This window comes from Tigriopus californicus, chromosome 2 (genome assembly GCF_007210705.1).
Source record: "Tigriopus californicus strain San Diego chromosome 2, Tcal_SD_v2.1, whole genome shotgun sequence".
NCBI classification, from domain to species: domain Eukaryota; kingdom Metazoa; phylum Arthropoda; class Copepoda; order Harpacticoida; family Harpacticidae; genus Tigriopus; species Tigriopus californicus.
The window spans coordinates 10260153-10273877 of record NC_081441.1 but is presented as its reverse complement, the minus strand read 5'-3'; the positions used below and the strand labels follow the sequence as shown (position 1 = coordinate 10273877).

Here is a 13725-nt window from a genome sequence, read left to right as displayed (position 1 = left end):
TCGTCAATGTTAGATTCATGCTCCATTTTGGGAACTAAATCAAGATTAGCTAATCTTAAATTTTTCAAAGGCCAGTGTTCTTTAACGAAGCAATACTTGGCTTGTCCAATTTTCAAGACTTTTTTTGGAACTATTGTTTTTTGTCATTACTCACAAACTCCTCTAATCCCAAAGTTGTTTGAAGAGCAACCATGAAAAGATCCCATTAAGCTTTTTTTTTGAGAGCCAGCAAATGCAAGAATTATGTTATTTTCACTTATGAAACATTTTGCTAATTCGTTTGTCCTCCATAAAATCTTAACCATTAAGCAAATACGAGAAACAAAATCGCTTGTGCTCCACGCACAATTACCTTAGCATTTTTTGATGGAGTGATGACAGAGCGAGGAGGGTTTTAACAGCTAGTTTTGATGTGAACTTTGGTCTAAATATATGATGAGCATTCTTACGAACTTTTTGGATGTACAGTATGATTTAGAAACTGACATGGACAGCTGTGAGTAAAATCCTTTTTGAACAATTTTGAGCTTTGTTCAAACTTTGGTTTGGCACCATATAGAAATGTAGGACAATGATCGATACGTCATTCTAAAGCCATCATGACATCCCTTTTGTAGCTATTGGAATGTAGTCTCCAAGGTTGGCAAATGTAAGTTGTTGTGAATGCTGGATTTGGCTCGTTTCTGATCTTCGAAAATCTTTATTGCTTCGCCTCTTTTTGATCTCGTTTCAAAGTTCTAAAACCTTGTTAGCTCCTTGGGCTTCTGTAAGCTTGTTGGTGTTGTTTTCACTGTTTTGCGAAAATCAGCTGGAAATGGCCAGACTTGTGTTGTTACCGTAATTACCGTAAAAATTGCTCCATTTTATGCATAAAAGGACATCATTTTGAAATCGCAAAGCAATTGGAGTATTGGAGGATATATGCGCCCAATTGTGACCGCAGACAGCAAGAACGATTTTGCGGGCAACAAAAGAAGGAAATGACGTGTAAACAAACCTGCATTTTATTTATCTAATCAAACCGGAATTCCATACCTTGCATCAGTAGGCTTCAGTTGAATTCATCCCTTCAGTCACTAACGTTGATCATGTGCGTGGAACATCAAAATCCTGTCAAATTACCATTAACCGAGGGTGTTAACAGGCACATTAATCTTTCCGGAGATTTTCATATTTAATCATTTTTTTTTTGTTCAAAAAGGCCAAAAGAGTTCACAAGGGTTTTTTTCGTGTTTTAACTTTTTATCGAGGTCCAGTAATGACGCTTCAACATGTCCGTTTGTCTCAAAAATATAGATAGAAAAATTTGAATCATACCTGGGACTACATTCCTTGCATTGGTGAGCGAAGCCGATGGTCGGACTATGATAATTTAAATCTTAACCGATTCAGTAGAGAGATGTGCAATTGTAAGATATGTTATGAATTGAACAACATTAGCGAATGTGTATTAATTTCTAGTTTTGGATGCACTACCAATTCTTCTGAGCTTTGCTTTTTCTTCTTCTCCAAATTTTGGTCAACGAATATTTACAAGAAACCAAAGGTTACCAATTAGTCTAGGGGTCGGGAAAATATGTGGGTATACAAGCTAAAGCTATACATTTCAGTGAGAAATTCTAAAGAGAACCCAGAAGTGAGTTCTTTAAACTCTTTTCAATTTAAAAAAATATTCAAAAAATTGAAAACCCAGAATGAGCATTCGCTCACCACTTTGTCGAGTGCAGTTTCATACCGATTAAAGTCCAAGCCCCTGACTCCGAGGTAAAACTCACCTCAATATTAATAGTGCTATTGAGGTGAAAGGAAAAGAAGGAAGTAAATGTTATGGGAAGATATCTGGAGCTGAAAGGAAGATGAGTGTGTCAAGAGGGCTCAAGTTTGGGCTGAATGAATAATATTAATAATACACACTTGACAACAATCGAAACCATAAGAAAGGCATTTGATCGAAGAAAAACCCAAGCTCAGAATATTGAATTGATAAATAGGAAGGATCTTTATTCCTTCAAAAGAGGTCAATGTCCTTGGGCGAGATTTAGAAAAAGAGACTTGAAGAAAACTTATGTGGTTACGGCTAGAGCAACAAAATTAGAGTACAATTTTTGAAAAGGAAGTGTAATATTTTCCTAGGAGCTATAACGGCATTAAGAGAAACACTTTTAACCATCCTTTTATCGATCTCAAAGCGGTTCTCCTTCAGCAATTAAAGGGAACTTGAAGCTTCTGGGATAATTTTCCAGCACATTAGAATGAGCACACCAGGTGGGAAAACATCAGCATTAATGTTTCTACACATTGGTCGTGGTATTCGACCAGTTCTGGCGGATTCTTAGAAAAAAATGAGCCATATGAGACCCATGGTCAAAGAACTTGAAACAAGAGGTAACCTTGAACACCCTCGCTAGTTTTTCCAGTTTTTGATGATGTGTGCCTACTACCTTTTTGCATTCAACTTTTATAAAGCTGCCCGTGGCGATGATATGCTTAGCCTCAGTTAAGCAGACAAGGTTTTGGCCCATTTTAAGGCCAGCAAGGACTAACCTGAACTAAACTGCCAATTGAACGAAAATATTTTTGTCTTTTGTGAAGTTTGTGGAAATGGACAGGTGGGTCAGTGTGGAGGGACTTTAAGATGCCGTATGGAACCGAACGGTTCCATTCCCCAAATGAAGGAAAGGAAATGCAAGGAAAGATCTGGTAATTTTGGCCATTTTGTGTAAGGAGTGTATATACAAATATCACAGCTAACTCGGACCGTGATCCAATGAACTATCCAGTAATATTGATACAAAACTCAAAAGAATGTCGTAGTTTTGTCACTCTATTGATATGTTGGCTCGGTATCAGAATACCGTTTGCTTCAAGAAGCCGGCAAATTAAAATAAGTGATAAATGCAGTCTTTGCCCGGTGCCGATTGGCTGGGATGTTTATCTTCCACAAAATGACCAAAATCGTCGTGCAGCATTATATTTTCCACAAATTCCCTTTATTTCGCATACATGATTAATACTTCTTGGCTGGGCACAATGGGCTTCAATATAGGTTCCTATTTTCAAAACAGCTTCTTAGGGAACATAGAAAGGATATGATCTCATGCGAAGTGTGTAACGGTCATTTTTGAAAGCCATTTTTGAGACCGTAATTCTTAGTGCTGGAGCGAGTCCAGAGTCGAGTCCGAGGGGACTCATACTACATGCAATCGTGCACTTGTTGTAAGCCTCTCAAAGCTGCGGTGTGAGATAGGTAAAGAAGTTTATTTTCGATTACATGAAAATTATATACTATGAGAACCATTCATGCGGTTTATAGTGATGGCTCAAACTTTAAGATTAAAATAACATATCCCTCTTATCCATGAGCACTGAATAAATCAGAGTCTTGTCATTGTCCATACGTGAAACTCCAAACCACTCGGCCAGATGAAAATAGCGAAAACTCATTGGCAGAACAAGAGCGCGATTGGGCTTATCAAAAGCGGGCCCAATGCTTTTTGACAAGCCAATATTGAGATAACAGTGCGTGGGTTTATTGGAAGGGTGGCCAAACATAGTTCCTACTAGAGGGCTTGTCAGAGAAGAGTCACGCCAACCAAGCCACTTGAGACTTTGCTTTGAACTACTGATGGGGACCAAATTATTAATCACGGAAGGTTGCATTTAGGGCTGCCAATTGACATTTTCAATGGCTTATGACATTAGTGGTGGGAAGCTGTAAACCCGTTAGTTAGCCTCAAAAAGTAATCCTGATTTTTCTTCCGCCAAACTAGGGTTGCTTTTTGCTCATCCGTGACACTTTACGTTACAATAGAACCGGCTGGTGCTTTCACTTTCCCAGTTTTCTGGCAAACTTGAATTTGAAATTTGATTTGATCCCATCACTACTTTGAACACATTTTGGTAGTTGGGCAACAGGGTGCCGGGCTGATCGACCTCTCTTGCGTTACTCAGTTTCAATCAAAACAGACAAACGCGCCATCAAGTCACTAGCTCCCTGAATTCGGAACTTGACTTCGAGAATCACGTGACTAGCCCTCTGGTTCCAACAATTAACTGAGTTACGGCTTCCTTACTGATAATAGGACTGGAATTCCAGACAGTTCAAGACGGAATGCTTATTTTAACTTTCATATTACTTAACTTTATATTATCTACCAACGAATTAGAGTTGTCGGATCTGACCAGCCATTGAAAATAGGGCTGATGTGAAATTTCGGGTCAGGAAAGTGTTCAATGCGAAATTAAAACAAGCAAGAGTGCGTAAGTGAGCTCTTTTCACGAAGATGTATTCGTACAAAGATGAGGTTATTCTTTAGCCGCTCCGACCTAATTGCCTGTTTTCTGAATATCCCATTATGGATGTTCTCCGATATAGTTCATCAGGATTATTCAGGGACTCGGCTCTGAATCAACCTCTTGAGTTACCTTGTCCATCCTCATAATCAATTAGAGCTTGAGATTGTCAAACCAATCCAGTGACATCGGTTTTCTTGCCTTATTCTAGGTTCGGTTTACATGACGATGGCTATCTCGGTTGAGAGGTACTTTTCCTTGAGGTCCATTCTCGACTTCAAACCAAATGAAAACCAAGGAAGACCACAGGGATTCCAAGGTGAAGAAATTGGTCCGGAGGGCAACATGGCTGAAAAGCCTCTTCTATTTTCCTTTTGAATGTTTTCAACCTGATCAAACTCCAAATACAGCGAAGACGGATTTGTTTCATGTTTTCTCACTTCTCAAATGATTCTTAAACAATGGCAAAAAGATAAGATAAACTGGATTTTGATACTACCCAGTTGGAGCTATGGAACATTATGGGCCTTTACCTTTCTTTCAGAAGCTTGCAGTCCAATGAGTTGTCAGGCGTCAATTTTCAAAGAAGATACGTGGATATCCTGTCTTTGTTCGTTTCTAGAGAGGTGTTCCGTTCAATTTGAGCCCAGGCGATCGATATCTTACATTCTTCCCATTGGAGTGTTCTCCCTGATATACAATATAACTCGATTTTTTGAGCTCCGAACCGTGAAGAAGTATTTCTTACGAAATGCAACCATTCCAGCTAGATCCACGGCAGAGGAAGCAGAGGGAACCTTGAGTTTTCCTGTTGAGTCGGAAACAGTGTTATTCTCCAATGAGACGGTTCTGTGGAAGCAATTCAACTACTCTTACTATAACGTCGAAATGACCGAAATGAGGGCCAATGACAGGTAAACACTTCCTTTTGGACCATTGTGTTTAAGCTGATATTAACATTTGCAAAATATTTGATTTTGATTTGTGCGTCAGCGAAGTTCAAGTTGAAAATATTACACAAAAGTTTGATCACAATAGTTGTGGGTATCATTTCAGGTCAGGTTTGGGTTGCATGTAGCACAAGCAAATACATATTTGATTTGGAGTGAGCAATAAAACGTGGAATCACGTTTTAGGAGTAAAATGTAACAGGTCTAGACTTCACACCTTCATAAGAAGCTAGAACAAAATTTTCCCGAAAATTGAGAAATATTTTTTGCCCAAGACTTATTTTGATATTTAGGATTTAAATTCTCATTTGACAATGCCCATCTACTCATAAGCTAGACTTGTATGTTCTCTGTAAACGTGTTTTCGACGCGTGCTACAAAGGCTGCTAACAAAAACCTATACATCCTACTTTGGGGTAATCCGGGATTTGGGTTCCAAGTCATTATGTACCTCCTTCATTTATTCGAGAGGTCTTGTCTCCAGGCTTTCTCTCCGTTTTTCTTGAATTATGACCTTGATTGATGCACGGTCGAGCTCAGCTAACCATGACATAATTGAATGCAAGTCTGAATTGTGACTTAAGACTTATTCCCTCCGTTTCCGTTCAGTGTTTCCATCATCTGGATGAAAACTAAACTTACAATTACACTTCTTGACAAATTACCTTGTCCAGAAACTTTCGCCTGTTTTGCCTCTGGTTGCACTGTTTTGGGTAGGTCGATGAATCACTAGTTTGACCCACCCAAAAATTAACCCAAATACTACGTTCAAAAATAGCGCACGAAGAACTTGCTCAAGGCATTTTTATGCAGAGGGTTACATTTGTCGTCACCAATCAGAATATAGAAGCACTACCTTGGACCGGGTGTACACCAGAGATGTCAGGAGTACTTCGACTGCGTATAACTCAAAGTCAACTAACTTCATCACATTATTTTGACTATATTTGAACTTTATTTTACAGCTACATATGCAACTACATCTTACTTTCGAATTGCATATTCATGGCTGCGATCCCATTGGTTCTTCTCATTTCGATGAACTCTCTGCTGTACAAATTGCTCCAATCTCAAAAATTGCTCAACAAAGCCCAACTCAATCGACGAGTCAAACGGGATCAAACAGTGGCCGGAATGTTTATTGCCATCGTCATGGTCTTCATCGTGTGTCACACGCCCAAAATTGTGTGCTCAATATACGAACTTTGTAAGGTAGGCTCGTACACACTCTTTACGCAACAATTTTGACACAGATATTGTTAAAGGAAGGACTTAATGACGACGTCAGGTCCAATATCGCTTTGACTTGATTTTGATGATTAAACGCTTTGGCTTTCAAATTAGTAATTCGGTTTGACATGCATGGAGTTTCAATTGTATCTTGTGCTTTTTGTATCATTTTAATTCAAATCTTATCTAACTTGTTTAACAAATTTTAAATACCCTTTAATTTCTTCGCGTTCATCGAAAAGATATCCTTTGAAGTGACCATATTCGATCCCTTGAAAGGCATTCGCATTAGCCTGACTTGGTTTTAAATCAAATTAGATTTTTGCGTGGGCTTGAACCCTACAAAGAGTTCAAGTCTTTTTGCCAGAATCGAGTCTGACTGGTGCCAGACTCGCCACAACACTAGTAACCGACGATATTTTTTGTTCATATCCACGGAAGTGGCCAAAAAGGCCTCTTATTACCCACCCTATGGATCCAAATTTACCAACACACCACAACTGATGTTTTTACTCCACCTTTGCAAGAGCCTTTTGGCATGTACAAGTTTAGAATTATCAAAGTTATAGCCTGGTTTCTAACTTGAGGAAACATACTTTCTGTAATCAAATCGAATTCATAACGAAACCCTGAAAATATCCTATTGTTAAAGAATGAGATGATGACGACACCAGGTTCAAGTGATTTAGTTTTGAAGATTTTACTCTTTGGCTTTAAAATCAGAAATACTGAGACCCATGGAACATCAAGTATGCATATGGAATTATCGAATCTCTTCGATGGAATCCGAAACCATCGATCAATTTGCGAATTATCTCTGTTGGGGATCTCTACTCCTGAATTTTTCTTCCACTAACTAGCTCAAAACCATTGGCTCGATTAATGAAATTAGTTACATGACTTGAGAAGTTTCTCAAATTATGGTTTCACATAGAGAAACCTATGTGGTCCATTTTTAGCTAAAAGTCAACCTATAGCAGCACTCATTTTTCAATATCATAAAGGTTAAATTTAAATTAATGTGGAATGCCAACCAAAACGAAGATCGCTCTTCAATCCAATTGAATTTTCAAGTTTCAATTATCGAGTGAGTTGTGCTACAAAACTCAAATATATGTCATTTGTGGTGCAGTTCTGGTACAGCACTAATATCTTGGTTCAATATCAGAATACTGTTTGCTTAAACAAGCCGGCAAACTTCGGAGTCAGAGAGCTCAACACATAAAATTTAAGTTGGAAGGCATATGTCGTAGAATTATATTTCTCAAATAGCCCCCTTACGCTGCACGAAATATGTTTTACGTTCTGCGCTTCAGAGGGCGCTTTGTCATTCAGCCTCTGCCAAATAAATGGCCGATTGGGCCAATTCTTTTTTATTGAATTATAATGCGTTTGTATTGTTTTTAGCTATTTTTATCAAAATCTTATTTATAATTAATGCCACGGGTCACATAATGTCCGGAAAAGAAATTGAGTTCAAGGCAAGGCAAGAGTAGTATATTTAGCAATCTACCGCACGTCTTCCCGTTTTATTTGGGCTGTCTGACGTTGCAAATAAAGGTCCTTATACACCACCCAGAGCTTGAGCCTGGGGACACAGTGGTCGAAAATCTTCTTTATGCACCCATTGCCCATGGCGGCCCAGTCCTCACCAGCTGATGCCTTTAGCTTGCCTACATTGCTGTGGATGTTGGCACAGGCCTTGGTCTCCACATGGCTCCAGATGTTGAATTCCAGGGGATTCAGGTTGGTGATGTTTGGGGGCCAGACCAATTTCGACCAGAATGTCTAGAGCCCAACCTTTGTTCAAGGCAGACCTGGCCGTGGAGAATACCCTGGTGGAGGCATGGAGCTAATTGATACTGTAAACCGCTGTGCTGTGGATGCCAAAACTATTGGCAATTTTGATGGCGGTCTCACCATTGTCAAGTTTGGCTCCAACTTTCTTTCGCAGTCCAGACATGTTCAAGAGATTGTGTTGTCAACTTTTAAATTTAAAACGGCAATATGCTCGAACATATTTGGCAATGATCACATGCATCTGTGTCTAAAATATGGAAATCTAGCCAGGCCTCCGATTGATGTGGTTATCGGGGCCACAACAAGTGGAGGCGATAATATGGCACCCCCGTTGGTTGATGAACTTTGAAGCAACTGTAAACTGAAATTCGATAAAAAAACCCGCTTTGTATATTCACTTCATTGTGTAAAGCAAAGAGGATTCTCGATTTGCAAAATACGGGCAATAACTACTTTTTGGAAAAGTTTTGAACCATAATTTGGCAAAAAGCTTTTTCCCTTTTGTGTAGAATAATACTAATACTAAAATAAAAGTCGTTCAGTAGTGCTCAAGAATGCGTTGTGTGTTTGTGCCGGCATTTTCCTATATGCTTTAGTAATACTAAGTTATTTGCTCAATGCGGTCCAAGCCAATGGATAATCCAGATTGATAGCAAGTTAGAATATTGCTGGCCCTACGGAGATGTATTCTTAAGAACCAAAGAGAAACAGACGAAATCTGGCCTATAGGTGTATGTATCTTTCAGACGACGGATCAATGGGCTTTCTTGAGAGCTAGGTTAATCTATAACACCACAATGATAGACCAAACGCTATCTTATCTGAACCTCAATAGAAATTTCGAATATTTCTTTGACATGTTACCTATTAATTGGTTCAAACACATTCTCAAAAACCCTCTACTGGATAGAGGAAAAATGGACGTGTGCAACTTTGACATCAAATACACAACCAGATTTCGTCAACCTGACAGTTCAAAAGTTTTTGCATCTATATTTTGGTGTTCGCTGAAGAGTAAATCAGATGTATTAAAATCCGTATCATGTATGATTTTTTTTTTCAATTTATTGATCAACTTTGATGAGCGTTATGTCCGTCTTACAATTCCACTGTACCTTCTCACATTGGCTCCCACCCAACCCTCCATAATCCATCAAATTCCACTCGCATATATCCCCCACTTTCTCGCAATAAACCAGCCATTCCTCCATCGTCTTGAATGATAACCCTACAACTGGGAGAGTCCAATGAATAGGGACGGGCAAAATGTGCAAAACAACAAAGCGTTTTAGAGACAAAAAGGTGCAAATGAAATAAAAGAGAAAGGGTGTTTTGGTCTTTTTGGCAAAATAATACGAAAAGCACCTTCCTAAAAAACAGGTTTTGCATCAATTTTGGACCACATTGACATGACTCTTTTTGAATTAGGTTAAAGGAATGGTTCCCTTGGCTTGTTTTTTTTCTTCTTTATTTCCAGCAAAAGAACTCTGCACTAGACTCTACATTTATCCAACTAAAGAAAAATAGAATTTTTCCTCCTCAAAGAGAGAAATTATCTAGCCTGGAGGAGGTAAGGAAAGCAGTTATGGTGCGGTTTTTGGGCTGCTAAGCTTTCTTAGCGCCCTAGTTAGCTGGTCTCTTTGGACTTGAAACTGGCTCCCTTCATTTCTGTTTTCATTTGTTTCTCAACCAAAATTGAAGTGCTTTCGGCCTGAAGCATTCAACAATTGAAGTGAATTGTTCAAAATTCAGCTTTTCATATCTTTACTTTGGCGCCAGCCTTTGCTTTCAAACTTTGAAATCAATTCTTACGCTAAGAAAGTTTTGATTTCAACCATAACAGCATTTTTGGGCCAAATGTGCAAAAATAGTGCACAAGAAAAATGAAAAGGTGAAAAGTGCAAATATGTATAAAAATGGTCTTTGGTGGCAAAAAAATCTTTTTACCCAATTTGTCCGTCCCAAGTTTTAGGACAGAAACTTTGCAATAGACGAGAAAGCTCTCCTCTCAGGATCTTCTCTTATTTCTTACGATTATTGTTTGTTTTTTGCCACATTTGTTATAAATTACATGTATTTGTATTTCCTTATTCAAATTACAATTTCATACTTATAAGTTGATCTTATCAATACTATTTATTTACTGCGATGTTCGGGTCATCAATCGTTACAGAAGCATCTGGCATGAAAGGGAAAATAAATTTTATCGCAATTTACCCAATGTCATGTTTTGCTTGGTTTTGTTTGCAGTTTCTTCTTTTGATTTAAAAACATTGCCTTTAGTTACGTTTAGCAAAAGCTTTTTCGCGTTTTTGTCTAATTTGTCAGTCTTGATCGAGTAAAATTTCTGTCGCTACTTACAAAAGCAATGAAATGGGTTGAGTGAATTAGGAATAGGACATGCAAGGGGTTTGTCTTGAGATCAAAGGAATGAGAAATTGCTAGGAGGAAGTTCAAGAAGTTTAGAACAAGGTTGTCCTCATGATTTAGTTACCTATGTGGGTTGCCAAACGACTGATCAAGGTTGGATGCAAAAGTTTCCGTACTTCTTCTACGCGCCACTAAAGTTTAATCTCTGCCGTAATGGCCAAGATGATGATGGTAGCTTTAAGACATTTTTGACCCAGGAATGGTGGAAGTCTACAAGTACTAGATAAACCTAACTTTATTTTGTATATGAAGTGCTTCGCATGGGGATGAGATTCTTCATATTAACGATGAAGAGAGGTCAGCAATACTTTTCAAGCTAAGACGTACCTATCAACCTTCAATTATGCAATACCCAATTCCTAAATGTGTGTGATATTTTCTTATAACACCGACATGGCATTTGATAGCATTTAATTGGTGTTATTCAAATCCAATTAACAAAGAGCTTAATTGCAATTGCATTGGTTACAAAAGTTAAATGCATACGGTATGATATTTGCACTGGCTCGGCTATTAGAATCACTTTCAGTTAGGCCTCTGCTTTCTTTATTTTGAAAATTAGGCCCGATTTTCGGTCTAAGGTTGACGTATTCGTGCCCTTCTCGGAGTTGTTCATAAAGTGGAAAGTGGTAAGATCCAGATAAAATTCAAAACAAATATTGTGATCAATAGGGGTCGGAAAGATATTTTTTACGGTTAAATCCAGTTTTCAATTATTTTGATCCTCTTTGGGGAAAGAAAAATATCTCATGAATCTTAACCATGAATAACCTAAAACTGACGATTTTCGGGAAAATTGAAGTGATTGGGTCATTTTTAGGGGAAATTTAGGAGACATACAGGGTGGGTGAAAAAAAATTTTGGTCATTGGTTGTCCCCGCTCAAAGATTTGTTTGACATTGAACCTCAAGCTTTCATTGAGAGGAAGTGTTGAGCACACAAAATCGTGTCATACACTACGGGCGGCTTTACACTTCGATGGAAAACCAGGATTGAATCCGGTTTGAGGATTGAAGTGGGACTAGTGCTGGGGCAAGTCCAGCAGAGGACTCGAGTCTTTCACTGTACTCAAGTCAAGCAAAATGGAACAAATTGCGAAATTTAAACCAAAGAATGACATTTCTTTCACAAATCCGGACTCGAACCTGGACTCGACCCAGCACTAATCCTACTTCCATTCTCAAATAGGATTCAATCCTGGTTTTTCATCGTAGTGTAAAACCGCCCTTACATAATGTGAAACTGGAAACGATCTCATTTTAATCTAAAGGTGGATGGTAACTCTCCCATCGTTTGCCACCAAAATAATGTTCAAAAATGCAAGTGAGAGCTGTCTTGATGTCAGAATCAAAACTAAGGGCCTGCTGAAGACCGGCAAGAGGCCCAGGGAGGTGGGTGAGCAATTTTCTTTTTAAGTAACGCACTAATACTGGAATATCCGAACCAATAGAATAAAACTACTTTGGCTAATTTTCTTAAGTTAAAAACAACTATCTTAACCAAAATCCTATACTATTTTTCCGACCCCAAGTCATCAATATATGAGAAACAAGGCTGACCAATGTTCTTGAAGAGAAATTTGTAAACCTTCATTTGTTAGCAAATGGTTGCCCAACTTGGAATAATGAATTTAGGAGTCCACCTTCCATTGAAAAATAAGACTTTGTCAGACGAGCCTCCTAGTTAGGTACGTACTTAACTACTTGCTAAAACGATATTCTTAACTCAAAAGATAGTTTTCTATTCCAAAGTAGACAATCCATAACATCAGTCACCCCAAGACTGAAACTTGTCTGATTTTTATGACAGATTTGTTTTATGTGATTGTCAAGCAACTTCTGCTCCGTTGAAAGAGCTGTATAATGTTCTTTTTTGCGGACTTACTTACCGCTTCTGGGATTGGAACTCTAGCAGTTCAAGACCAAAACTTTATTCATTTTACTTAACTTTTATTTTCAGATATTATTTGATCGACCAACGAATTAGAGTTGGCGGATCTGGCTAGCCCTTGAACATAGGGCTGATCATGAACTTTAGTCAAAAACTTGTCCAAGTCTGACTTAAATCCTTAAATCTAATTTCAGGTTTGGTTCGACAACCATCACAATTGGTCGGATTGGACCCAACATCTCATCAGTTTGAACCATTTAATGTTGGCTGTAAATTCTTCTATCAACTTTCTTATCTACTCTTGGAAAGACAGTAAATTTCGTACTGCCATGTTGAAGAAAGTGTGCTTCTTCCGCAAAGATCGAACTTGCCCAAGATTTGGCCCTTGTGGGACACCAGAGCCAAACTCTGACCCGTATGATTACCAAAGCCCTCATGAAACTCGCTCCATTGGAAATATGGGGAGCCAACTTATTGGGTAATTAAAATATAATATTGAAAAATATTATTAATTTTGTGTCAACTATGAACTTTGTCAACGTAAAGATGAGTCGCCGAGGCAAAGTTGAAACCTCAATTTGTTGAGATAAACAAGTCTGAGCTTATGCAGAAACTACCATCAGATACATAGAATTTGCTCAGCCTTGCCGCTAGAATTGGTTTACTTTGATTGGACGAAGTAAGAGTTACCTTTCATTTAAAACATATCATTGACATAAAAACTGAGTTCTTTGCAAGTATAAGTGTAAGTCACATTTTTCAACATTTTCGAGTTAATGGCTCCTTACAATGATATTTTATCAAAAACTTTTGCTACTGACCCACAATAGACCAACTATTCAACATTATGTTTTATCTTTATATCTAATTATTATTATAAAGTTATCATTAAGTTAAAGTTATCATTACCAAAACTTTGATCGTCTGTTCTAAGTTGGGGAAGTCATATTCTGGACCTCAAATTGGTATGACTCATTTTTGTATCAATATTTTTTGTCCATATTGAAGCAGCATTTTTGTTTCCTTCCAAGGTCTTCATTTTAAGGTGTTGTGGCTTATGAAAGCTTGAAAGGACCAAATGCGTCATCCACATGTTACTTGCCAGCAAAGTTAAACTGAATAGAACCTTTTT

The 13725-nt window shown here is 38.1% G+C and overlaps 1 protein-coding gene across 1 annotated transcript in view; it reads left to right on the top strand.

The window, feature by feature from the left end:
• LOC131876952 (FMRFamide receptor-like) overlaps positions 1 to 13725 on the top strand; it is a 44733-nt gene that overhangs the window by 26092 nt on the left and 4916 nt on the right. Inside the window, exons 2-5 of the mRNA XM_059222498.1 lie at positions 4505 to 4612; positions 4838 to 5207; positions 6209 to 6455; positions 12788 to 13071. Of these exons, the coding sequence (XP_059078481.1) occupies positions 4505 to 4612; positions 4838 to 5207; positions 6209 to 6455; positions 12788 to 13071 (1009 nt within the window). The remainder of the gene's footprint in view (positions 1 to 4504; positions 4613 to 4837; positions 5208 to 6208; positions 6456 to 12787; positions 13072 to 13725) is intronic.